Source organism: Aedes albopictus, chromosome 3 (genome assembly GCF_035046485.1).
Source record: "Aedes albopictus strain Foshan chromosome 3, AalbF5, whole genome shotgun sequence".
NCBI classification, from domain to species: domain Eukaryota; kingdom Metazoa; phylum Arthropoda; class Insecta; order Diptera; family Culicidae; genus Aedes; species Aedes albopictus.
The window spans coordinates 334,944,256-334,971,948 of NC_085138.1; the positions used below are offsets into that span (position 1 = coordinate 334,944,256).

At 41.0% G+C, this 27,693-nt stretch overlaps 1 protein-coding gene across 4 annotated transcripts; it reads left to right on the forward strand.

The window, feature by feature from the left end:
• LOC109401592 (gelsolin) lies at positions 1–27,693 on the forward strand. Of its 4 annotated transcripts, XM_019674169.3 has the most exons (8): positions 1–332; positions 13,174–13,248; positions 13,416–13,902; positions 13,965–14,179; positions 25,711–26,829; positions 26,896–27,132; positions 27,199–27,276; positions 27,516–27,693. In XM_019674169.3, the coding sequence occupies exons 1-7, from the start codon at positions 273–275 to the stop codon at positions 27,253–27,255; spliced, it is 2,250 nt and encodes a 749-aa protein (XP_019529714.3). In that variant the 5' UTR covers positions 1–272; the 3' UTR covers positions 27,256–27,276; positions 27,516–27,693. The 4 variants fall into 4 exon arrangements, with proteins under 4 accessions (XP_019529714.3, XP_019529713.3, XP_019529711.3 ...); XM_019674168.3 differs by having other exon boundaries at positions 27,199–27,693; XM_019674166.3 differs by lacking the exon at positions 27,199–27,276 and having other exon boundaries at positions 2–332.

Below are 27,693 nucleotides of genomic sequence, written 5' to 3' on the forward strand. Positions count from 1 at the left end.
CACTATACTGCTAGCAGTCAGCATACAAATGTTGGATTAGTAGACTCGCTTCATTCAGTACCAATTCAGTATTCGGTAGAATCGCAACTCGGCTCTCGGTTCGAACGGTGGGGTTCAAGTCGTAAAAAGTGGATTCCAGTGAAAAAAAAAATATAACTGCTTTTTGTCGCTACGGTTCTACCAGTGGTAGATAATTTGAAAAATCATTTCTGTCCTGCTGCGTCGGGTTCTAGTCATTAGCAACGTGTCATAAAAAACATCGGAAGACCGTGATGCATCCAGCGTTCGAGAATGCCGGCACCAGCAAGGGTCTGGAGGTGTGGAGAATCGAGGTGAGTAATAGAGTCGCGAAACGGTTGGCTCCGATGGTCCGAGACGCTAACTGCGTAACATGTGTGCCCGCTAAACAGTTTTCAATTTAAACCAGTTTACTGGGAAAAAATCAGTTTTATTTTCTGCGATGAGGTGAGTAATATAAATCTTTTACGGGGGTTTTCCTGCAAACAGAGCAGATGTACGAACGAGTTGACGCGTGGCATGTAAACACTATCTGTGCACATTTTTTGGGAGCCGGGAAAATCGATTTCTCTAGTACAGGCAGTTTCCAAGGTTGGCGTGCTGTTTATAGCCAATAACGGCGCGCCGCAGCAGGGGTAATTCTCCGAGGGGGATGGTCTAGCCATCGATTAACATATTGGCGACATGCGAACATTAACAGTTATTTTTATTTTTATTCTTTTTCAAAATTATCAATTCAGTCAATTAGTAATAGAAAAAAAAAACAAAAGTCGCTATGGGAAGCCTATCGTGCTATTATCTCATCATTGATATGAAGGTAGTGAATTTATTGCCCTGATATTGGCGTTCAATATTATCTCTGTATTACTCAACAGAAATCATGTGCGCACTGCCTCCCGGATCGATAGTATACGGTACCAAATGTTCAGTGATAGGATTGATAACAATAGCAATTAGACGAAAGATGATACATGTAATAAGGAAGCCATTGGGAATCAATATTGGGTGCAATGTTCCTACGATCCTGTATGCAGAATTTCTTCGTCAAGTTACTGCGATATTTCTCAAAAATTTTACTTTAGTTTGTATACTAGTTAAAAATATATTGAATATAAAAATCAAAAACAAATTTTATTGAGCAATAACTGATACAGATGACTAATTTATTAGAAATTTTGGTTGATTTCGCCCCTCTTCATGGCTAAGATGTTGGGGTCAATATGACCCAGACAGGCACGCTGAGCATGTACTACGCTAGCGTTGTGTGCCTAAGCAAATATCCAAGGAGGGTTGAAAAAGAGTGTTCAAGCTGTGTATCAATCTAGAAATTAAAGAATAAGATTTAGAAGTATTTCATTAAAGAGAATGATTTTCTAAAATAATATGCACAGGTGTCGTGCGTGGTTATTTTCATAAAATTTCACAAAAAATAATTTTTCGTATTTTTTTCAGATTTCATTTATGTACATATAATATATTTTTATATTTTTCTATGAACCTCTAGACTTTTTCAGTTTTTGAAATATAACGTTTATATTGACCGTTTAAGATTTATATACATTAGTAAAATTATTGTTTATGGAAATTTTTCAAAAAATTCATGCGCAATAACATATTTTTCTGATAGTAACATTTATAAGCCAAATTTCTGTAAAAAAAGGTTTTAAACTGATAAGCTGATTAAGTGGATATAACACATTTTGATAATATTTCAAATGTTTGCAAAACTTGGCCACATGGGACTCGTAATGCGACTACTGATGAAGGCCTGCAGCCATTGAGTGTTCTCCACTGATACACACCAGGTTTCTGGAGCACAGATTTCACGTTTGAGTTGGAAATTTCGGAGTTTTGTGCGTTGACTAATCTTACTGTATTTCTATACATTTCTTGCACTTTCAAAAGCAGCCCTTTTTTCTAAACTATAGGGGAAAAATCTGTTCAACAGACACTCGAACAGAATGGTCTGGGTAGTGTGGTAGTGTGGCCGTCATCTACAACAGAAGTAAAAGCCAGGACTACTCCCTCCTCGATCGGTAGCATGCTGGCGCTTAGCTAGTTTCCCGAGTGGTCCTCACCCATTGTTTTCGGAAGGCGGGCAGGGTCAACCCAACGCACGCGCCCAACTTTTTTGAAGACATCAAGAACTGATGCCTACGTGCAACCAGATCTGACCTGCTGAAGGCAAGGGTATCGGTACCCTTCAGGCCCTATCAGCTGCACCAGAAGGTTGCTGACAGTAGGGTCTCCACCTGCCCCGGCCCTTACCGGGAACCCCTTTCCAACCGCGGTAGCCACCAGGACGCTACCAGGACTCTCTCTCCACGGCACCGGTATGATCTACGAAGCCGACTTAGCCGGTGAAACGGCATTCCAGCCAAAATCATCCCTACACAAGACAAGATTTTCCGGAGTTTTGGCCTCTCCGCATGTGGCAAGCATGCGGTCACGCATTATGCAAAAAACGCGGGCACACGAATAAAACGTGCTCGGCCGTTTCCTCTAAACCAGCACAAACAGGGCGTTTGGAAGAACCCGCATGCTCGAAACGGTGTAGATACTGTCGGAAGCAACCATGGTCTGAAAGGACCTGTGTCAGCCAGGTGGAATGCTACTTCCCCATGGCGCCTAATAATTCAACTATGTATCTACCCTCGGAATCAACCTATAGGTTCACCTTACTTCGGTGGAACGCGCGCTGGCAATTGACCATGGAGGCCATCCTGGTAGTCCTTCGTATGCCTATTGTGCCGCGCATTTCGAAGCACTCCATGTCCTCCCTGATAAGGATTGCGATAGGCACCATACCAGTGATGACGCCGAGCTCATCTTGTGGCACGGTACGGTACGCGCTCGCAACCCTCAGGCACATCAGCCTGTAAGTAATTTCCAGCTTCCGTCGGTAGCATTCAGTACTTAGCGCGGTGCCCCACGCCGAGCCGCCATACCTAAGTATGGACGTAGCAACACTAGCCAGAAGCTTGCGCTTACTGGCGTACACAGCAGAGCTATTGTACATCATCCGGGACAGTGCCACTATAGTTGTGGAGGCTCTTTCACAGGCGTAATTAACGTGGCTACCGAAGGTGAGCTTATCGTCGATTATCACGGCCGAGTGTTTGACGAAGCGCTTCGACGTGATAGTGCAATCGCCTTCACTGATCACCGCTTGCTGCTCCGAGCTTCGGTTGTTCACAACCATCACCTCAGTTTTGTGGAGAGCCAACTCCAGTTTCCTGGACCTCATCCACGCCTCCACAACCCCGATCGAGTGGGTGGTAGTCAACTCCACTTCTTCGATCATAAACTTCGAGCGTAATGTCGTCAGCAAAGCCGACAATACCCACTCCCACCGGGAACTCTAACCTCAACACCTTGTCGTACATGACATTCCCTAACACCGGACCCAGGATGGAACCTTGCGGGACTTCTGAGGTTATGTGAAAGCACTCGATTCTGGAAGTAACTTGAGAATCTTGTACAGGTACCCAGGTATCCTCAGACGCAGGAGCGCATCGGCAATGACAGCCAACTGGCGCTGTTAAACGCGTTGCTTACATCCAGGGTCACTACTGCACAGTAGCGAATCCCTCTTCTCTTACGCTCGAGTGCTTTCCCGGCGGTTTTTGTAACGGTCGACCTCTGCTTCCAGAGGCCGTACTGGCTACTCGAGAGACCAGTTACACCCTCTGTGTGCCTCAACATTCTATTGAGGATGATCTTTTCTAGCACCTTCCCCGCCGTATCGATCAAGCTTATTGGTCTCCGGGTGGTTTCCCCGCCTTTGGTAATAGAACCAGGTTCTGCCTCTTCCAAACTTCATGGAAAACTCCCTCATCTAGGGATTTCTGCATAACAGACCCGAACATCTCGGGAGCCTTTGCAATATCTTCTTTTAAGGCCAGGTGCGGAACTCCGTTTGGACCTGGGGCCTTACCTACGCTAAGGGACTTTGCTATCCCCGCAAGTTCCACAACTGTGACCCTCTCCTCATCGTCAGCCCCAGCCCCCGGCAATCCTACGAAAGGAGGCCAAGGTCTAGGATCATGACGCGGAAAAAGGCCCTCGATGATCCCCTCCAACATCTCTGGAGATTGCTCTGTAGGAGTCATTACACCTCTCGTCTTGGCCATCACAATCCCCCAGCTAACACGAAGTCGCATATGATGCAGAATTAGATGCAAATGTGGATGCCATATGCGTACATGCTATCATTTATCCGCGTGTTAAGTGTACGCATTCGCCTCCACTTTTGCATCATATTCAACATCATATGCGATCGTGTGTTGGCTGGACCTGTAAGCATCACCCCACGGATTCGCATTGGCACTCTGACAAAGATCCTCAAAGCAGGCTTTTTTGCTTGCTCTTATTTCAGTCTTCAGCGCGGTTTTTGCAACGGCAAACACCACCCGCCTTTTGTTTCGCTCTTCCTCAGATCGTGCTCATTGCATCCGCCGCCTAGCCCGTAGGCAGCGGCCTCCCATTTTTAGGATGGACCCGCATAGGCATGGTCGCATCGCATGCACGCAGCCCTTGCTTTCTTGATTCATGGACCTATGTCGATCTTGATGCCACCATCATCGACGCTATTTGGCTACCAAGATATTAGTCAAATTTCTGTCGACTTGCTTGATTATTTATTTAGGCTGCGCCGCCATGAGCCTATCGCTATGAGATATTGAAAGTTTTCAACATTCTCCACTGCTTGCCCAGCTACCGGAAAGCTGGAAGGGTTGACCGTGTTTACATCCAACGGTTTGATCTTGTTGACGTTGATGGTGAGACCTGTCGCCGAGGAGCGATCAGCAAGATCATTGAGCTTACTCTGCATATCAGAGAACCGTTGAGCTAGGAAAGTATCATCATCAGCCATTTAGGTGCTTCATGTTAATGGGCTGCCACAGCAACCCACGATTGGATTCACGATCAATCAAAATCTCGTCGATTACGATGAGGAACTGTAGCGGTGATAGTATACATCCTTGCCTCACTACAGCAACGACCCGGATGGTGTCGGACAACTGTGCTTCAAGGAGGCCGATGATTTTCTGAGGGAGACCTTTGCGCCTGAGGGCTTCCTACATGTTTCCGTGATTGAGATGGTCGAAAGCTTTTTCGTAATCGATGAACACCAGGTAGAGAGACTCTTGGAATTCATTGATTTGCTCCAGACTAATACGGAGCGTGACAATATGGCCCACAGAGAATCGTCCGTCACTGAATCCTGCTTGTTGCCATCGGAGAGTTGCATCAATCTTCTCCTGTATCCGGTTAAGGAACTCTTTGCAAAGGACTTTGAGGACGGTACACAGTTACATGATGCCCCCGCCAATTTTCGCATACAGTCAGGTCACCCTTTTTGGTACCTTTACTAAGACGCCTTGAATCCAGTCGGCCGGAAATGTCGCGGTTTCCCATATGATGCAGTAGTTGTGCGGATACTACGGGGTCAGCTTTGAGCATCTCAGCTGATATGCGATCGACCCCTGGGGCCCAATTCGAATTCATGCTACGGATGGCTGTTTCTATCTCCTGCACTGATGGAGCTTCGGTGTTGACACGGGTAATGCGTCGAACCCTTGTTGAAGTGTTGATGGCGCGGCTGATACTTGAAAAAGGTTTCCAAAGTGCTCGAACCAGCGTTTCAACTGTTTTTGATCAACTGGTCAGCCGGGTCGGTCAATAACTATCCAGACGTGTCTTTCACCTGGAGATCACCACATCAGACGGAATCTCCAATCTACCACATTCTGATTGACGGATGGCACTTCTCCGACATCATCGAAGTCAGAACCTATCGTGGCGCCAACATTGACTCCGACCACTATCTGGTGATGGTCAAACTGCGCCCAAAACTCTCCGTCATCAACAATGTACGGTACCGGCGACCGCCACGGTACAACCTAGAGTGACTGAAATAACCTGATGTCGCCTCAGCATACGCGCAGAATCTTGAGGCCGCGTTGCCAGACGAGGGCGAGCTCGATGAGGCTCCTCTAGAGGACTACTGGAGTACAGTGAAAGCAGCCCTCAACGACGCAGCCGAGAGCACCATCGGATACGTGGAACGGAATCGACGGAACGAATGGTTCGACGAAGAGTGCAGAACGGTTTTGGAGGAGAAGAACGCAGCGAGGGCGGTAATGCTGGAATGAGGGACCCGATAGAACGTTGAACGTTACAAACAGAAGCGGAAACAGCAGACCCGTCTCTTTCGAAAGAAAAAGCACCGCTTGGAAGAAGCGGAGTGCGAAGAAATGGAACTGCAGTGCCGTTCCCAAGAAACACGGAAGCTCTATCAGAAGCTCAACGCATCCCGCAACGGCTTTGCGCCGCGAGCCGAAATATGCAGGGGAAAAGACGGAGGCCTTTTGACGGACGGACCTGAGGTGATCGAAAGGTGATCGAAAGGTGGAAGCAGCTCTTCGATCAGCACCTAAATGACGTAGAGAACGTAGGCACGAGAGAGTACGGCAACGGAAGAAACGACGACGCTAGTGCAGCGGAGGACGGAAATGAACCAACTATCACGCTGAGGGAAGTCAAGGATGCCATTCATCAGCTCAAAACCAACAAAGCAGCTGGTAAGGATGATATCGCAGTTGAACTCATTAAGATGGGCCCAGAAAAGTTGGCCACATGTCTGCACCAGCTGATAGTCAGGATCTGGGAAACCGAACAGCTACCGAAGGAGTGGAAGGAAGGGGTAATCTGCCCCATTCACAAGAAAAGAAAGGCGATCATTTGGAATGTGAGAACTTCAGGACGATCACTATTTGAATGCTGCCTACAAAGTGCTATCCCAGATCATCTTCCTTCGTCTGTCACCTAAAACGAATGAGTTCGTGGGAAGTTATCAAGCCGGCTTCATCGACGGCCGGTCGACAACAGAACAGATCTTCACCGTACGGTAAATCCTCCAGAAATGCCGTGAATACCAGGTCCCAACGCATCACCTGTTCATCGACTTCAAAGCGGCATACGGCAGTATCGACCGCGCAGAGCTATGGAGAATCATGGACGAAAACGGCTTTCCTGGGAAGCTGACTAGACTGATTAAAGCAACGATGGACGGTGTGCAAAACTGCGTGAGGGTTTCGGGTGAACTATCTAGGTCATTCGAATCTCGCCAGGGACAAGGTGACGGACTCTCATGCCTACTCTTCAACATCGCTCTGAAAGGTGTGACGCGGGGCCGGATCACAACGTACGAGGCCATACTGTCCCGGTCGTTATGTCGCGTTTTTTGCGACATAACGTCCAAAAGTTTGGATGCGTCATAAAATCCCATGTGCCTTCTTACCTTGGACTTCGTGGCGTATCTGCATATTCGGACGTTATGCCACGGAAAAATGCGCCATAAAGTCCTGGGACATTATGGCCTCGGACGTTATGATACTGCGCCGTGTGACGCGACGAGCTGGGCTCAACAGCCGGGGAACGAGTTTCACAAAATCCGGTCAATTTGTTTGCTTTGCCGACGACATGGACATTATCGCCAGAACATTTGGAATGATGGCAAAACTGTACACCCGTCTGAAGGTCGGACTGTTGGTGAATGCGTCCAAAACAAATTACATGATGGTAGGCGGAACCGAGCACGACCGGGTCCGTCTGGGTAGTGAAGTGACAACAGACACGGATGCCTTCGAGGTGGTGGAGGAATTCGTCTACCTTGGATCCTTACTGACGGCTAACAACAATGCTAGCCGTGAAATACGAAGGCACATCATCAGTGGAAGTCATGCCTACTATGGGCTCCAGAAGATGCTGCGGTCTAAAAAGATTCACCCAAGCACCAAGTGCACCATGTACAAGACGCTGATAAGACTCGTGGTCCTCAACGGAAACGAGACATGGATCATGCTCGAGGAGGACCTGCAAGCACTTGGAGTTTTGGGGCGACGCGTGCTAAGGACGATTTTCGGCGCTGTGCAGGAGAATTGTATGTGACGGGAATGATGAATCACGAGCTGGCTGCTCACGATGGGCAGGGAATGTTGTAAGAATGCCGGACTACAAACCTGCAAAGTTGGTGTTCGCGACCGATCGGTGACCGGATGGTGACCGACCGATTGGTACAAGTAGGCGTGGAGCGTAGAAAACGCGATGGGTGGATCAGGTGAAGTGTGACTTGGCGAGCATTGGGCGCGACCGAGGATGGAGAACGGTCTTGAATTGAATTTTTGTCTTGAATTTGATGTAATACTAAATAAATGAGTGAATAATAGTTGGGATATTCTTATGAGGTTACAACCATATTCTAAAAAAAATGCATCATATTCATCTAAATCCGTTTGTCTCGAGTTCGTAGAAAATTGATGGTGCTCTAGAGCAACCATGGGAAGTACAGGGCTACAGTTAGGATAAGTGTACTCATCATTGTGACAATAGCCTCAATTAAAAAAAAATGATCATATCACCTAATGAAGGGTTTCATAACGTTAGTTGGTAGTTTTCCATACAAATTTGCTTGGAAAAATATAAAATCAATCGTTTCTCCCTGTTTTCGATAATAAATCGATTGCACCACCAACAACAGGCACATGGAAGTAAAATTATTTTTTTCCTAATGTTGCGGTATCCCATTGGGATTTTGGAGGATATGAACACTACCGCAGCAATAGGAACACAGCAGCAAAAATATTAAGGAAAATATATTTAATAGGTTTTTGGACCAATCTTAAGCACAAAAATTGTGCAATCTCATAATTGAAGCGTTTTTTTATCTGTATTAACGAGATTTTTAGCCCTAGGCTAGTTCATCTCGGGACCCACGCTTTACTTCCCTTCCGAAGGAAGAACTCACATTTTGCGAGTTTGTCGGGAGTGGGATTCGATCCCAGGTCCTCGGCGAGATAGTCACGTGCTTTAATAATCACACCAGGTCCGCTCCTAATTGAAGTCTAATACACTGACTATTAAAAATGCCTTTTGGTGACATTTTAGTTGAAAAAGTGCTAAATTGCCATTACCGCGACGAAAGGAACGATCACCCTAACAGTTTATTTTTTTTCGAAAAAAAAAACTCTGAGTTTGTTTCTGGAAGCTCAAACTCTGATATAAATCTAGAATACACTGATTTCTACTGCGCAAATATTCTGATGCTTTAGTCATCAGACGCCAAATAATAAAAACCACATGTAATTTTCATTTCTAGTTGAATTCACGATGACAAACGAGTACAACACTGGTTAAAAGTTATTAGAGTAATGCGGGGCAAAAGTTCGCACCTAACAGACTTCACAAAATAACTAATAAACGAAAAGAAAACAATATCATTTTTCTTCGTTAAAGGTATAGATAGTAGAGTAAACATAGATCCGCGGACATCGCTGAGTGAAATGTTTCAAGTGTGTGAATAGTATTTTTCAAGAGTGCGACGGTTGAATATGACGTCATGCGCTCCATTGGTGCTGTTGGAATCATGACGTCATGCTCGTTTGGATACAGATTTTGACAGTTCGTTTGGATACAACGGATTAATCATCACGGATCTATGTTTACTCTACTATCTATAGTTAAAGGGGTCCCTATCATGTTGTCTTCAAATCGTAGTACTAGATTTTTTCGCGTTACTTTTGTAGTTTTAGTAATACAATTTTTAATACAAGTAGAGTAAGGTGAGGCAAAAGTTCGACCCTAGTTGAAAATTCAACCTATTTCAAAAAATCGAAGCAGATAAAAATAAATAAATACCGTGTGGTGATTCTACCATCCATGAGCTAAAATTTTTCTGAACAAAGTTACGCAAAATGTCTTTTCAATTTTGAGTTACAACACTTTTTGTATGTGTGTGTTTTATTCGAACTCTTGCCCCACCATTGGGGCAAAAGTTCGAATCTAGTGTTTGTGGAATTTCGCTAACCGTAGCAAACTATTTTGACACTTTGGTAATAGGAATACCTGAAACCACTTAATATTTGATGTTAGAACTGGAATACAATTTAAAATCAGATCTGGATTTTACCCAAATCAGGGTTAAATTTACTACACCAAAAATTAGTAGTTTTCCGCCAAATTCAGATAAAACAACATTTTTTTTTCAACTTTAATCGAATTTTCTCACTAATTCCATCACTCTTAGAGATAATATGTACATTTTGCAGAATATTAGGTTTATACCTAAAGTTGCCACATGATTCGAACTTTTGCCCCACAATTCGAACTTTTGCCCCCCTATGTGTAAAATATGATTTCCAAATCTCTTTTGCAAAAAGTTATACATGCTAAAGCATCTTCAAAATATACCTAGTTACGCCCCAAAACAAAATATCGAATTCGATTTCATCACAATTCCATTCCATGCGTTGGAAGGACCAGCGCATGTTACAATTTTTTGATCAAAAATCAACATTTTGTCATAACTTTTCGAAATATTGATCAATTTTCATAATTTTTGGAGTGAAAGACTCTTTTTTAAAAAAGGTTTGAAGAACCTTGACACCCGAAAGAAATAATTTGAGTTGAGCTCAAAAACTGCAAAAGAAACTCTTGCCCCACTCGAACTTTTACCCCACTTTACTCTACTCCAATGCGAACTTTTGCCCCATAGTGGGGGCAAAAGTTCGCATTATGCGGGGCAAAAGTTCGCACCTTGTACAGGGTAGTTTATTGGTGTGATGTTCATTTATTTCATGTTAATTCATGTTCGTCTTTTCACTCTAGCCATGAAATCTGTTTCCTTCTGTTCTTAGCATTACGGCCCAACTGTAATACGACCTGGTGTTCAGCTTTTGTATAGAATGTGTTTTATTAAGACTTCCACAACTATCAACTAAGAGCTGTCCTTTCCAGCGTTACTGAAAGTTGTCAAAATACATTGTGGGGTAATCATAGAGATACATGTTGCACAAAACACATGAAAAAAAAACAAATATGCAGCAAAACTGTTGAACAAGACCGTAATCGAATCTTATCCCCGTCAGTATGGTGATGAGTTATAGCTGTCAATTCACAAACTAAACTATGAAAGATGAACATAAAAACTTCAGAAACATACGAAAAGACACGACGAGGATGACGAAGAAAATGTTTAAAAATGTTTTTAGCCATTTTTCATTTCTTGATTTAAATGGGTTAACATAATGTTTGCCTTACAATGGAACTTCTCACAAAACTAAGTTCAAACCCTCTGCCGGAACGATTTCGAGGTGCATACTACACATATTATACATATATAGTAGTTTCTATACGAAATCTCCATTGCTTCAAAGATTCTGTAATTATATTTTTGTAATTACGTTGTGAAAAATTGAACATTTCAGTTGGCTGAAGTATGCTGAAACGGCCTACTTTTCACCTCTAATGCAAGTGTGCCGAAAAGTAGTACTTTTCGGCACTCTTAAGAGTGCTGAAAAGTAGCACTTTTCGACACTTTTGCTCGTACGCACTTTTTACTTACCATAATTCCTTCCGTAGATTCAGCCTCTGCCTCTACATCTATTGAGCAGCTTGAATCTGAATCAAGACGATTTCAATTCGGATTCGAACTACAAATCAAGTGTAGAGGCAGCTGCTGAATCTGCTTTTGCTTTTGCCGGCACACAACTGTTTGACAACGGGAGCTCGATTGTTGGTGACGCTTACTACACCAGAGCCTACCTGATCAAACAAAAAACTACGCCGACAAGCATGAGCGCGCGCACGTGGTTCCTACTGATACATGTTTGTATAGCTAGAAAAGATCGCACTAAATGGGTGTTTTTCGTAATTACAAAAAACTTTGTATGCAACTCGTTGCAAAACTCGATTTTTTCAGCACTCGTCGTATTTATCCAACTCGGCAAGCCTCGTTGGATAAATGTACGACTCGTGCTGAAAAAATCATCATTTTGCAACTTGTTGCATAAATAACTATTATGTACTAGATTCAGAAATCTAGTGCGAACTTTTTCCCCATTGTCGAAGTTTTAACAATTTCCCTTTCTGTTAGAAGCACTAATAGTTTATTGTTTATTCGAGTGCACCTCTCGAACTACTATGGTATAACGATTCTCCGACGTCAAGAGGTTATGAGATTTTTCTTCTTCTTGTTACTACAAATTCTTATTCCAAAAGGTCCAAAAATTATATCAAAACACCTCGAAACACATTTTTTTGCATAACTCTGCCAAACCATAACGAAATCAATCCAATTTTTATTGACGAGTAACTGACCTGATTATGTGTCAAACCCATACAGATTTGTTTGGGTTCTTAACTTGTGCTCAGAAAAATACCCACTGCGAACTTTTGCCCCGTGCGAACTTTTGCCCCGCATTACTCTATATGCTGTATTTCCTTCTGACAGTGGAGCTCATTTTGAGCTCAGCAAAAAAACTAAGATATAAAATTTAAATGAAAGTAAATAATGAGAAGAAAGCTAAAAAATTATTAACAATTCTAAACAATATATCCTTTAAGGTTTTTTGTTATCAAACAAGTTTGAAACTCGAGGAAATATAAACATAACGTCATAATACTAAATTTGGTCATTGAACAGCTTTCTCAGCCCTAATGGATTTGGAACCCACTCACAATCAGCAATAAGCTTTCAGCACTGATATGTTTATCACTAGAAAGGCATGTAGCTCGAGGCACAACGTTTTGCTATCTAACACATTAGTAGCCATCTGAACATTGATGGCAAGATAAGATACTAACTGAAAACGGTATACACTGGAGTGCACTGCTAGACAATTGGCTGGGATAGCCTGTTTTTGTTTATTTCGTAATTCTACGCAAAGCTTTGTCAAGTGTAGTCATAATAGGTCATTATACCCAAAAGCGTACTCCTATATTCAACTGAATCCTAATTAAATCTACGAGTACAACCTTGAAATCACAAACGAGGCCCACTCATCAAAAGGCTAACAAAAGCCTTCACGCTCAAATGATTACAACCGTGCGCAGCGGGCTCAAGTCTTCCACGATGTGAGCGAGCTTCCCCTCCTGGACCAACCGCAATGAATGATTAAACCGACGAGACCATTCACTTTTGGTTTATTCCCGCCTTCAATTCAGTGCAGGCTTGTGAAAACCCTGCAATCGTAAATAGATTGAAGTTGACTGTATCTTTTATTATGTCTAACGAAACTGCGACAACAACAATCATATATAGTCGTTACGCGTCACTAACCAACCGATCTCTGTCCGATCTTCTCGTTCCAGAACTTCGAACCCGTTCCAGTGGCGAAAACCTCCTATGGGAAATTCCACACCGGTGATTCGTACATTGTCTTGAATGTAGGCGAATAGGAACTTTTCTGTTTTATGGGCTATTCTTTTCAGTTTTTAGATTGATGTTATAAATATGTAATATATGTAGTTACAGTTTTTCACATTGATCTAAAAGCTTTGAAAAGGTCGACAAACGTTAGGAAACAGCTCTACCAAATCGACTTCTATTCCAGACCAAACAGTCCAAGAGTGGCATCCTCTCCTGGGACATCCACTTCTGGCTCGGCCTGGAGACCAGCCAGGACGAAGCTGGATCGGCCGCCATCCTAAGTGTTCAGCTGGACGATCGGCACAATGGAGCACCGGTGCAGCACCGCGAAGTGCAGGATCACGAGTCGAGTCTATTCCTCAGCTACTTCCCCGGTGGCGTTCGCTATGCTGCGGGTGGCGTAAAGAGCGGTTTCAACGAGGTCGAAACGAACGCCGCCGGCGAGAAGCGTCTCTTCCAGGTCAAGGGTTCGAAAAATGTGCGCGTACGGCAGGTAGCGCTGGGGCTCGCCTCGATGAACAAGGGTGATTGTTACATTTTGGACGGAGGGTACGACATCTACGTGTACGTCGGACCCAGTGCCAAGCGGGTGGAGAAGATCAAGGCCATTAGCGCCGCCTCGCAAATTCGCGACCAAGATCATGCGGGTCGCGCTAATGTGCACATTCTGGGTAGGTTATTTACTGTTGGTGAGGAAGCTTGTGTAAACAGTAATTTATTTCATCGCTTTTAGATGAGTTTGCTAGCGCAGCTGATCAACAGGAGTTCTTCGATGTTCTTGGCGAGGGATCCAGCGATGAAGTTCCCGAGCAGTCGGAGTGTGATGACACGTACGAGCAAACCGATAGCAAAACCGTTACCTTGTACAAGGTTTCCGATGCTGATGGCAGTCTGAGTATCACTCCCGTAGGGGAGCGGCCCCTCAAGCAGAGCATGCTTGATTCCGACGTAAGATCGAATTATTTTACACTTCTGTTATCAACATGCCTCTAAGCTAAGGGTTTGTTATACTTATTGGCTGTAACTGTGTTTCCCTATATATTTTTGGGTTCCATCCACTAGTTATGTAACGCTCTGGAGGGAGAAAGCCCGACGCATACATAAATGTTAATTGGCATTCCTTTGGCAATTTATTTAGAAATTCTTTCGGCAAGTCTTTTGGAAATTCTTTGGGGAATTTAACAGGAATTTTTTCATGCAATTTCTGAGAAATTTCTTCGACAATTCTTAAGAAAATACTTTCGGCATTCCTTCAGGATTTTTTCAACAACAAAAACATTGGAAATTCTTTCACCAACTATTTGGAGCTGATTCAGGACTTATTTAAAACAAAATGTTCAAGACCATTTTCACATGTTCCATACTAGGATTCCTTCATCGATTCGTTCAGAACTGTTTCCATCTGTGCCCCTCAAAAGCACGGGACCTAAAATCGACACTGATTTTTCATTTGGGCCTAACTGACATTTTCGAGTTCTCTTCATCGATCCTCTTTTTGTGTTATCACAGAATGTGTATTGAGTTTTCCAAAGATTTTTTGGTTAAAATGCCAAGAAGACGACTACATGTTGCTATAGAAACAAAAAGAATAATGATTTTGTTTGTTTTGATCAAGTTATTAGCGAAAGAGAGTGTCAACGAAGAGAAATCGATCAAATCAGTTAGGCCCTTATGAAAAATCATTAGGGGTACTCACTAAACAGATAAAATTGCTGCGTAAGCCATGATTTTCTGCTTATTTGAAATGTTTCATGATTTTGCGAATGAAATTCTTGGTGATCGCGACGTTTAAACAGTTTAATCAGTTTACGCTGTTAAGTGAATCCCCCTATTGTGGAAATAATTCAATTATTTCATTCTCAGGATTCTTAGTAAATGATGAGCATTTCCAGCCCAAAAAATCATCTACGTTTGGTGTCTTATTATACCAATATTCTAAAATCCTTACCCTTTGATTTTTTTTAATTATTTTTCTGTGAAAAGCTGATTTCCAGCCTCTAAGTTTGCCTATGATGATCAAATAACTCTATCTATTTATTCTTGTTTCTATTTTTTATTTTTTTTAATTATTCATCGGTTTTCGAAAAAGCAAAAGGAAGCAGTTTTTGATACCAAAATAGTATCCAATGAAAAAATGTGCGTATTTTTTCCTACATTCAACCGTTTCTAAGTTTCAGCAAATTCAAAATGAAAAAAAAAAAACAATTAAAAAATGTTTAGACTTTGAAAAATGTGATTCGTGTTAATACCAGCGCTTAAGGTATAGTTTGATTTGATAAATACATAACTCCAAAATGGTTTATTAGATTGAAATGATATCTTCGATGGCGTTTCAGAATATTTAAAGGACTTTCAGAAGAAGAAAAAAAAATACACCAAAAGTAATACTTCTCGGGGATCTAGGTATGTTGGATGTAACATGATTTCAATTTTCCAAAAGCCTAACCCTTTGATTTTTATATTTTTATTCAACAAAAAGCTGTTTTCCACCTAAAATGGGCAAATGCTTCTAACTATTTTTATAAAATTTCTTTTTTTTTTTAAACAAGCAAAAAACAATTTTGTGGGTAACTCTCGGTGAGACCAACCCACTATTTACACCTTGTCTTCAAAAATGTTTAAGGTGCCGATTTTCTGAAAGTCCTCGCTAAAAAAAGTTAGCAAAATGCATTTGGTTATTCAAATTGATGGACCCCTGTTAGTTAGAGCCACAACAATTTTCGCAGACAATTTGTTGGTCAAATTGTGGCTCATTTAAACCGTCATATCGGCACCAACATTTCAAAAGGGCGTAATTGCATTTACAACCAATGCCTTCTCACAAAGCTGTGGAGCGTATCCCATCCCTCTCGAGCAATCCACTAGCACAAATAGAAAGATAAAGTCCTCCTCTATCGATTAATGGATGTGAATTGCGTGAGATGAATGAAATACGACCCACAGCTCTGTGAGAAGGCATTGGTTGCAAAAGCAGTTACGCCCTTTTGAAATGTTGGTGCCGATATGTAACTCGAAAGTTTCTCCAAAAACGACCTCAAAACGAATTGTTGTTGAAAAGAGGAAAGCTAGAGCTACTATTCACAATAATGAAAAGTTGGGTCGGCCATATTGATTTTGGCAGCCATCTTGGATTTTTATACCAAAACATTTTTTTCACCATGATGGCAACCACCGATTTTCAAAATTTTTGCATCAATTGAAAGAAGAAAAAGACATTTCTAGTTTTTTGATATGTTATGTGTAAATGTCTCAGCTTTCAATTGATGTAAAATCGGTGGTGGCCATCATGGTGAAAAAAATGTTTTGGTATAAAAATCCAAGATGGCGGCCAAAATCGATATGGCTGACCCAATTTTCTATTATTATAAATAGAAGTTCTATCTTTACTCTTTTCAACAACAATTCGTTTTGAGGTGGTTTTTAGAGAAACTTTCGAGTTATAACGGTTTAAATGAGCCACAATTTGACCAAAACCGAGGGGTCTGCAAAAAATGTTGTGCCTCTAACTAACGGGGGGTCCATCAATTTGAATAAAAAATGCATTTTGCTAACTTTTTAGCAAGGACTTTCAGAAAATCGGCACCATAAACATTTTTGAAGACAAGGTGTAAATAGTGGGTCGGTCTCAGCGGGAATTACCTACCCTTTGTAACAATTTTATATACTTACCAAAAATAGATTCTACATACAAATTCCAATGAAAAAAAAACATAATTTTCCTACATCGAAACGTTCTCAAGAAACGAACAATTCAAAAAAATTAAGAAATGAAAAAAAAAAGAACTTTGAAAACGATTTGAAAATTCACATATGCGAAAAATAATTGATTAACATTTTACAACACCCCGTACATTTTTTTTTCTTTTTGATCCCTCATAACTTTAGTACGACTCGATATAGGAATTATGAAAAACAATTTATCAGAAATTGTACTCATAATCTATTTCTGATATCAAAAATATTTTTTTTTCGTTCTACTTTTTTTTAAATCGATAAAAAATTGGGATTCGAAAAAAAATAGTTGCATTTTATCACCCTCGGCTTGGAAAATTTTGAGGCTGGAAGTCAGTTTTCAACGAAAAATTAAAAAAAAATGATGGGCACTGTTTTTGGAAAATTGAAATTACAGTGTATGAAATAATTGTCCGTACAGCATTTTTTCCGTCAAAATCATTTTTCAAATGTGCAGAACTTTTATGTATGTCAATCAAAAACGCTGAAATTTTGACCAATCATATCAGCCAATTTGACCAATTAATATCAGCCCTTCCATGAAAAAAAAAGAATAAACTCGAAAATAAAAGTTCTCCGATATTACTCAAATTTGGTAGGAATGATCGTTACCGAAAATAATTAGAACCGTACTTTAATATGCAAAAATGGTCAAAATATCAGTATTTTTATGATTTTCACAATGATGGGCCCCAACGACCAAACTTTTTTTATATTTTTTTTTACTATGTTTACTATTTTTTTATAACTATTTTTACATAACATAACAAAAAAAGGAAATGTTGTTCAAGTGGTTTTTGAGCTGCTTTTTTTGTTGAAAATTTCATGTTTTGTGCTCATATGCGAAATGACTTTGCGTCTCCATCACTTAAAAATGCCGTTTATTTTTATTTTTATACATAAACAGCCATGGGCTACTGAGTGAGTTTCAGTTTCAGAAGTTCCTTCTCATTTTACTACGGAAGTTTCTTCTCAGATTCCTCCTAGAGTTTTTTGTAAGAATCATTCAGGAGCTCCTTCTGGAATTCCTCCAAAAGTGCCTTCAGAGATTTATCTAAGAGTTCGAGGGACCCCCAAGAGTTCCTGCTGAAATTACTCCAGCAGTTTCTTCTGGTGTTCCTCCAGGAATTAAATCTGGGAATCGACAAGAAGTTTCTATTTGGATTCGTCAAGAAGTTCCTAAGGATTTCCTTGTTTTAAGAATCCTTCCAGCAGTTCTTTCTGGTAATGCTGCAAAACTATTTTCTGTGATTTTTCAAAGAGCTCCATCTGAGATTCCTAAAGGAGTTTTTCAGAGTCTTTCTTGGATTCCTCCAGAAGCTCCTTCGAAGATTTCCTCAGGAGTTCCTTTACGAAACCCTTTGAAGTTCCTTCTGGGATTCCTCCAATATTATCCAAGATTGATCAGAGGTTGCTTCTGGGATTTATCCAAGAGTACCTTCAAACATTCATCCTTCAATCGTGATTTTGAATAAAAAAAAACAAAAAATAAAACAAACGGCATTTTTAAAGTGATGGAGACGCATGGTCATTTCATACCTGCCATACGTATATTAGCTCAAAATTTTTGAATAAAAAAATGCAGCTCAAAAATCACTTGAAGGGCATTTCCAATTTTTTGATAAGTTATGTAAAAATAGATGAACTTTCGCTAAAAAAATTAAAAATAGTCGTTGTGGTCCAACATTGTAAAAATCATAAAAAACTGAAATTTTGACCATTTTTTGCATATTAAAGTTGACTAATTTTGTTTCACGATGTATTTTTCTTAAATCTAGGACTAACAGTCTTTTCATTCGTGAAAAAAGATTGAACATCTGAATTGATTGGTTCAAAAGTTATGACGGTTTGAAAATATTTTTATTTTCGAACCGTCACAATCATATGAGAAATGTCGTTTTTTGTAAGAATTTGAGCAATATCGGTGCACTTTTATTTTTGAGTCTATTTCTTTTTCATGGATTGGCTGATATACTAATGCTCCGTTGGTTAAATTTTAAGCGAGATCGAAGAAGTTTTCCAAATGTTATGGAACTTATGGTAAAACTTGTCCGTTTATTGAACAAAATGTCAATACTCTGATTGATAGATTGATTTATCTTTATTATAGAGACTTTCAGCCCTTGGCTGGTTCATCTCTATTAATACTCTATATGTCAAAGAATAGAAGATGAAATATTTTCAAACTTTGATTGGGGAGCACTAACACAAGTAAATTTAATACGCAATCTTGTAAGGGAAGGGTTAATTTATTCACTACAAAAAAATATGTGATCCCCGGACTAAGTTGCGAACAGGCAGGGCCAGATTTAGGAGGGGCAAGTGGGACCCTGGCCCCGGACTCCCACATCTAAGGGGCTTCATGAAAATGTGAAATAAAGTAAACTTCACCGAAAGAATATTAGGCAAAAAACAATAGGGCAAGACAAAATTTTCTTGGATTTTTATTGTAATAACTTCCAATTCTGATCTAATGACGAAATGTGTGTTATGTTCTGGGTTTATTTATAAATACTGCAGCTATCTGTTCAGCTTGTTATTTTTCCTTCAAAACTAGTTATGTACTGTTTTTTTTTTTAATTTTAATTAGTGAATCATGTGAAATTACATAATATACTTTACCGGAAATCCAGGAAGAAATCTTCTGCTGAAATCCAGAAGTTCTCTAAAACCCTCTCACATGGAGAGCCAAATCGTTTCGGCTGAATACACGAATATTCCTGCCAAAACTTATTGAAAATATTTTGTAGAATTCTCCACGGAGTTCTTGGAAAAAATGCAACAATGTTCTTGTTTGTTTCTGTCGTAATTTTTTGAATATATTTTTGAGAATTTGAGGGTTTGGCTTTGCATATATCAAAATAACGACCTATTTCAATCGAACCCTAAAACTGTTAAAACATTTTTTAGAAGAATTCAAGAAAGAGTTAAGATGGATTGTTTTGAAAAGTTTCGTACCAAATATCTGTTGAAAATATGCTTGTGTTATTAAGATTTTATAATTAATTTATTGAAGTAATTGCAGAATTTTTTTTTTAAGAAATCCTTTTATATCTTTAAAGAAATCAAATAGCATTGCAATCATGCCCTGCAATAATACGACTAAAATTTGTCCTGAATTTCAGCCAAAGATATTCTAGAAATTCTGATATTGTGTCTGAAATTCCATGAAGAATTCAGCATAGATTTCCGCGAAAATTTATTCAACATTTTCTATTAGAAATTCCGCTAAACACTCTAACATGTTTAATTCTCCATGCAGTTTCGCCTGTTTTTTTAATTAATTTAGAAAATTACCCGAAGTTTCCTTAGTTGCGTAAGAATTGTTTATGCTTAAGATTCAAGCATCCGTCCTCACTTTTCGAAAATAGAAAAGCATTTTTCTCGTTGTAAATCCGACAAATATACATTCTTCGGCGAAATAGATCCATAAATTTACTGAAGACAGTTTTTATGTAGCTTTTAAATGGACCAACCCGGAGGTATTTTTCTACAGATGCATTTAAAAGATCAGTGGTTTCCGAAATTCTAAAAAAACATAAATTTGAGGATGAAATGGAAGTGTTTTTTTTTCGATTCACGCCACACGGAACCCTGATTACAATGTTAGTTGTGTCACGGGTCACGCAAATTTCTCAAGTACCGAAAGTGTAGTAAGAACAAAATGAAATTATTAATCGGAACTTTCAACAGATCTCAGATGGTTCCAGGGGTTCTCAGGGGGTTCCAAGAGGCCTCATGGGCGTTTCAGGGCGTCTTAGCATCATTTAGGGAGTGCTCAGAGGGTTCCAGGGGGTCTCAGGGGTATTTCAGGCGGTCTAAGGAGCATTTCAAAGGTTTAACAGGGGCTCCAGTGGATTCAGGAGCATTTAGGAAATTTCTCGGGAGTTTCTGGGGTTCTCAGAGGATTACAGGGGCTTATAAACCGGGTCCAGGGATAGTTCCAGAAGGTCTCAGAGTTCCCAGGAGTGCTCAGGGGAGCTTCAGTGATTCTCAGGAGGTGCCAGGGGGTACCATAGGAAATACAGAAAGTTTCAGGGGATCTAGCGGCGTTTCAGGGGCATTTCAGGAATAATCAGGCAGTTTCAGGTGGTCTCAGAGAGTTTCAGAAATTCTCAGAGGATTTCAGGTTTCATGGGTCCTCATTAGTGTTTCAGGAGGTCTTATAAGGCCTCTGGGACGCTTCAGAAGTTCTCAGGAAGAGTAACAGGGGGTCCCAGTGCCATTTGAGGTGACCTAAGGGGGTTTCAAAAGAGGTTTCAAGGAATCTCAGGAGTTTCCAGGAGGCTCAGGAACGTTTGAAGAGTTTATCGGAAGTTATCAGGTAGCAGCAGGAGGGTTCTGAAGTGGCTCCTGGAAGAGTTCCATGTAGTCCCAGGGAAATCCCTGGAGAGGAGTGTTTTAGGGGTTCTCAGAAAGTTCCAGGGGATCCCCGGGACTTTTCAAGGAGTTTCAAGAGGGATTCCAGGGAGTCTCAGAGGGTTTCAAGATGGGTTGCAAAGGCTCTTAGGAGTCTTAGGGATATCAGGAGGATTAAGGAGATCTTAGGTGGTTGCAGGGGTTCTCAGGGGGTCTAAATAGATTGAGAAGGACTCTGTTTACCCCTTTATCACAAGAAGTGATTCTTAAGAACTCTTAGGACTTTCGTCTTAGGGATATCAGGAGGATTAAGGAGATCTTAGGTGGTTGCAGGGGTTCTCAGGGGGTCTAAATAGATTGAGAAGGACTCTGTTTACCCCTTTATCACAAGAAGTGATTCTTAAGAACTCTTAGGACTTTCAGCTTTTGAGAAACTACCGTGGCCAGTAACAGCTTGAGAACCACTGAGTTTTGCAACGCCACTATATTGTAATGATATCTTCTTGAGACGCAGAATCTGAAAACCATTTTCATTTTCTCATTGCACTTTAGATTCTTGAGAAATTAGCACTACCCGTGACCCCAGATTAGAAACCGCTCAGCTTTACAACACCGCTTTTGCAATTAGTGCTTCTACAGACCCAGAATCCAAAAACAACTCACATCTTTTCCTAGGACTTTTGGTTCTTGCAAAATCATCATCAATTTCAACGACTTCAATTTAATCTGAAACTCTCGTCAAAAATCTTTTACAGAGTTCACAGGAAATTCTTTGATTGAAATCATAATTTCTATTCAGAACTCGTCAAAATCCTCTAAAATATCGAGTTCCTGAAGTAATTGGAGAAATCTCTAGCGGAACTCTTGGACGAGTACATGAATCTCTTAACTAATTCCTTGGAAGATTACTGAAGCATTCCTTATAGCAAACTCTAGGAATTTTAAAAAGAAATGCGATTGGAACTATTCTTGGAAGCATGTCTCATAGAACTCAGGGAAAACGCCAGTAAGAATCATTTCCTAGAAGAGTCTTGGAATCCTAAATTCCCGGAATCTATGAAGAATTCTGTAGGTGAATTCCTGGGGTTATTTTCGGAGAGATTTCCTAGAAGAATTCCTTATTCCTTTAATAATTCCTGATTGAATCTCTGCAACTAATTCTAGAAGAATCTTCAGAAGAATTCCTGGAGAAATATTTGGAAGAACTTTTCAAGAACTCTGTGGTGGAATCTGGAATCTCTGAAGGAATTTTTAAGAATGACAGAATTCCTAAACAAGATTATTGAAAGATTTTTGGGAAAAAAGTTAAAGGAATGCTTAGATTAATAACTGTGGGATCTATTGAAAAATTCTTAGATGAATCTGTGAAGAAATTCGTGGAGATACCTCTGGTGGAGGTACTGAACGAATATCTGGAAGATTTTTGCAAGAATCTCAGGAAGAATTTCTGAAAGAATCCTTTAGATAATTTGTGGAAGAAACTCTGGACGAATATCTGAATGTATTCTTGGGGATGCCGTCCTAGAATCGCAGTACGCCATCCTTTATTTTGGCAAAAATTGGAAATGTTAAAAGTTCAGCATTTCTCAATGATTCTTTTAGCTAGAAATGCAATCAGGTCTTACTTTGGAGTCATTCATAGAATGATTTCTTCAGTAGGGGAGACTGAGGAGACTTGATCCCTGGGGAGACTTGTTCCCTCCATATTTACTCGGAATCAAAAACATTTTTCTTCTAGCATATTTTTTCCAAAACTATTCCTGGACAAACGACTATGTTTTGGCTACAAGTGATTTCGATTGTGCATTGCATTATTTTTTAACGGCTGAAGGTTTGTTTTCAGTCCTTCAGAAATCTTTTAGGCGTGTTGGCGCAAGTTAGAGGAAAACACAGTCCTGGTAGTTGCCAAACTGGGCAGCTTCAAAGCTGCAAATATATTTCGTAATTATTTAACTTACATAGAAAAGGATTCAATTCACTTACATTTCTGTGTAACTATTACACTATTACACTGCGCTACAAATCTAATTGCACTCTATACTACAGAGTAGTTTATTATAGCGAGCACTTACTACGTACTCATTTGACCAACTGCATTAACTATACTGAAGAGGCACACGTATATGATACAATGCGTGTGTACCATTGTAGCAGTTCTATCCACAATCAATCTGCATATAGTGTGTCGGTGCGTAGGGATGAGCCGGTTGCTTCACACACTGGGCTAACTGCCGCATCTCACAGTGGTTGCGGTAACATCCTCCACCCCGTGAACAATCGCATAGACTGAAGCGCCGTATTTCGACTCCTGATACATGTTCCGAACTTCCAACAGCCTTGATAAATCTACAAACGACTATTTTTACACGGCTGCTCGCCCATGTCTTTCTGACCTTCCTATGACGTTCATTTCCGTTGTCCATTGATGCACACTTCCTCCCAGTATCGCAGGCCAATAATGAGCTGTTTTGCACATTGGAGCAAACCTCACTATTCAGAACCACTGTGCTGGTCGACTCTGCTGCTGATGCTGTAGGTGAAAAGTTGTCATCGATGGAAACTGCGGTTGACGGACTAATTGATCCACTGCACGGGGCACCAAATTTGGAATCACTTACTTCGTGATCACAGTCTACTCTCCGGTGATCCGATAGACTTCTTGCATAAGCCATCCGCTTCAGCAAATCAAACTTATTCCTGAAGAATTCTTTCTCCGCTTCAATCGCCTTTATTCGGAAATGTGCTTGTATTTCTAACCACTCTAACTCGAGTTTCATCCGAACAGATGCTTTTCTGTATCGGATACTGTTTTCTTCTTCAGAGGCCATATTCACAGTGCGTCTGAACCACTGCGTTATGATGTGTGAAGACAATGCGTTCGGCCAACAAAGGTCGCTCGAAGAAGATGCAAAACGATTCAGACTATGAATCAAACAACTTCAATCTGATCTCTACTGCAGATCATACTGTGTTGCTCCCTAACGAAGTAGGTTTTGAGACATCCGATCAGATGGTGTTCCACTACTACTGGAAGAATTCTGTCCAACTCAGGAACAGAAATCTTTGAAGAATGTTGGCGCAAGTTAGAGGAAAACACAGTCCTGGTAGTTGCCAAACTGGGCAGCTTCAAAGCTGCAAATATATTTCGTAATTATTTAACTTACATAGAAAAGGATTCAATTCACTTACATTTCTGTGTAACTATTACACTATTACACTGCGCTACAAATCTAATTGCACTCTATACTACAGAGTAATTTATTATAGCGAGCACTTACTACGTATTCATTTGACCAACTGCATTAACTATACTGAAGAGGCACACGTATATGATACAATGCGTGTGTACCATTGTAGCAGTTCTATCCACAATCAATCTGCATATAGTGTGTCGGTGCGTAGGGATGAGCCGGTTGCTTCACACACTGGGCTAACTGCCGCATCTCACAGTGGTTGCGGTAACAAGGCGATTCCGAAAAATCTCAATAACTTTGTGAAAATTGAACCAAATCGTGTCAAAATTTCACAGCACATAGTTTGAATAAAGTACTTTCAAACTTATTTATCCAAATGAGGTTGTTGTTAACATATTTTAATTAATTCAGCTTAGTATACACAACAGTGACATGGGGAGACTTGATCCCTCGAGGATGACACACACATAACACATGTGAAAAAAAAAATCTATTCGGAAGCCTCTATTTACTTGGAATTGTAGTCTATTCAACGATAAAATGTGTCAGAAAATTATAACTTAAGCACAAACCAAGAAAAGGGGGGTCAAGTCTCCCCATTTTGAAAACACGGCATATCCTTAAAAATTTAAGGAAATCTTACAATTTCAAACACTCCATATTCATCCAAAAAAAAAAGAAAGCTCGAAAAGAAAATGAATAGGAAGATTCTGGAATTATTTTCCCTTTAAATAAACCATGTGATCAAAGGGGAATCAAGTATCACCCATTTTTGAAAAATACATCATAAGACATGCCTCCATAAAAACACAGTTTTGAAAACTTTAACAATAATTTAAAGACCTTCTGTTGTGTATTAACTTGCAATAGATGTTTACCTGCCATTTTGTACGGAAATCGGATCTAGTTTTGTGTTTCTTCTTAAAGTTTCAGGTAAATTAAGAAAAAGGGATCAAGTCTCCCCAGTCTCCCCTAATGTTTCCAGAACTTCCTCCAGTTAACTACTTAAAGTTCCTAATGTAACTACCATAGCGGTTCCACTGAAGTGTGTCCGCTTCTCATATTAAAATAAGATTGAAAAATTCTGAAAACTGAATGTTACAGCCATACATTTGATCGAACTCTCCTTATGCGAGTTGGTAACGGCACACAGTTACAAAAACAATACCCATATATTTAACTGCCACTTTTCAGCAGGACTGCTTCATTCTGGACACGGGAGCATCGGGAATCTTCGTTTGGGTTGGCAAGGGTGCCACATCCCAGGAACGGTCGCAATCCATGATCAAGGCGCAGGAGTTCATCACGACCAAGGGTTACCCGATGCACACGCAGGTTCACCGCGTCATAGAGAACGGAGAAACGACTGACTTCAAGCAGTACTTTGCCAGCTGGCAAGACAAGGGAATCAACCACAGCCACCTGATCAAGGCCGCTATGGACGAGGACAGTTCCGTGGACGGCGGCGAAGAGCGGGAATTCGACCCGGAGATTCTGCACATGTTCAAGAAGAATGGCGGTCGAGCCCTTGGGTTCATGCCGGACAATGGCCAAGGTGAAGCGGAAGTTTGGCGAGTGGAAAACTTTGACCTGGTTCCTGTAGAACCGCACACTTATGGAATGTTCTTCGGAGGTGATTCGTACGTGATCAAGTACGAATACCAAAACAAACGGGGTGGTCATGGGTTCATTATCTACTACTGGCAAGGTAAGCAATCATCAATTGATGAAAAGGCTACTGCTGCTATGCATGCCGTTCGTTTGGATGACGAGTTGAACGGTAAGGCCGTTCAGGTTCGGGTGACTCAAGGAAACGAGCCGCGTCATTTCTTGAAGATCTTCAAGGGTAAATTGATCATCTTCAGCGGTGGTCACGCTTCCGGTTTCAAAAACATCCACGATCATGACACTTACGATGTTGATGGAACTCGCCTGTTCCGAATCCGTGGCACTTGCTCGGATGACGTACGAGCTGAACAGCTACCGGAGACGGCTAGCTCCCTGGCTTCCGACGATGTATTCATCCTGGAAACACCTTCGGCCACCTACGTCTGGCATGGTGTCGGAGCTTCCGATTTAGAGAAGGACATGGCCGCTAACATTGTAGCAATGATCTCACCTGATGCGAGCCCACAGATTATCGATGAAGGCTCCGAGCCCGCTGAATTCTGGGCAGCACTTGGCGGAGAGGGTGACTACGACCGTGAACTGGATCCAACCGGAGCTCCGTTCCTGACTCCGCGTCTGTTCCACTGCAGAATTCTGTTCAACAAACGGCTTCGCGTCGAGGAAGTTCCACATTTCGAACAGGAAGTAAGTAGCATTCAATCCTATTTCTTTGTATTAGTAGACTGTAACATCAATCAACCCACTCCACAGGATCTCAACGTGGATGACGTGATGGTACTGGACGGAGGTGACGAGATCTACGTCTGGATCGGAAACGGTGCAACCGAGGAAGAACGTGCTAAATCGATCGATATGGCTAAGCAGTATATCCGAACGGATCCATCGGAGCGTAACGAGGACACCGTGCCAATCGTAATTCTGAAACAAGGCGAAGAGCCACGCAGCTTCAAGCGGCTGTTCCCGGCCTGGGACGATGGGCACTGGGAGGTTCGTCACTAAAAACCCCGATTTCATTTGTTGAACTAGTTTAATTTATATAATTTCTCCCTTAAGAAACCCCTTACCACTTGTCTGTTCAGCTCTCGTGACGTTGGATTGTTTCGATTGTAGCTCGTCTGTTTGTAGAATTGGGTAAAATTTGGTTTGCACTTGCTAACGTTTGTTTGGTTTGCCATGACTAACCCGTTTCGGATTTGTTCGCTGCCCTCTATCTATGCCACTACCTACACGATTATACTTAATCTGATCCTGCTTAACGTAGTTCTAATCTATAGCGCAATTTCCGATAAATGTGCACGTGATGAGTATTTTGAATGCTACAGGCCCATGACCATAATAGTAACACATTCCATCCATATACTTTTCCACAGTCACAACCATCATACGAGAGTATTCGGCAACAGGTACTGGACCAAAATCAACCAAAAGAGTAATATATGAACAAAGGCGTGATTTCAAATACGCACAATCTTTATACGTACTTCAATATGTGTGTACTTTAATGTTGACTATATACATATTTATGATCAGTAAAAATCATCGTAACAA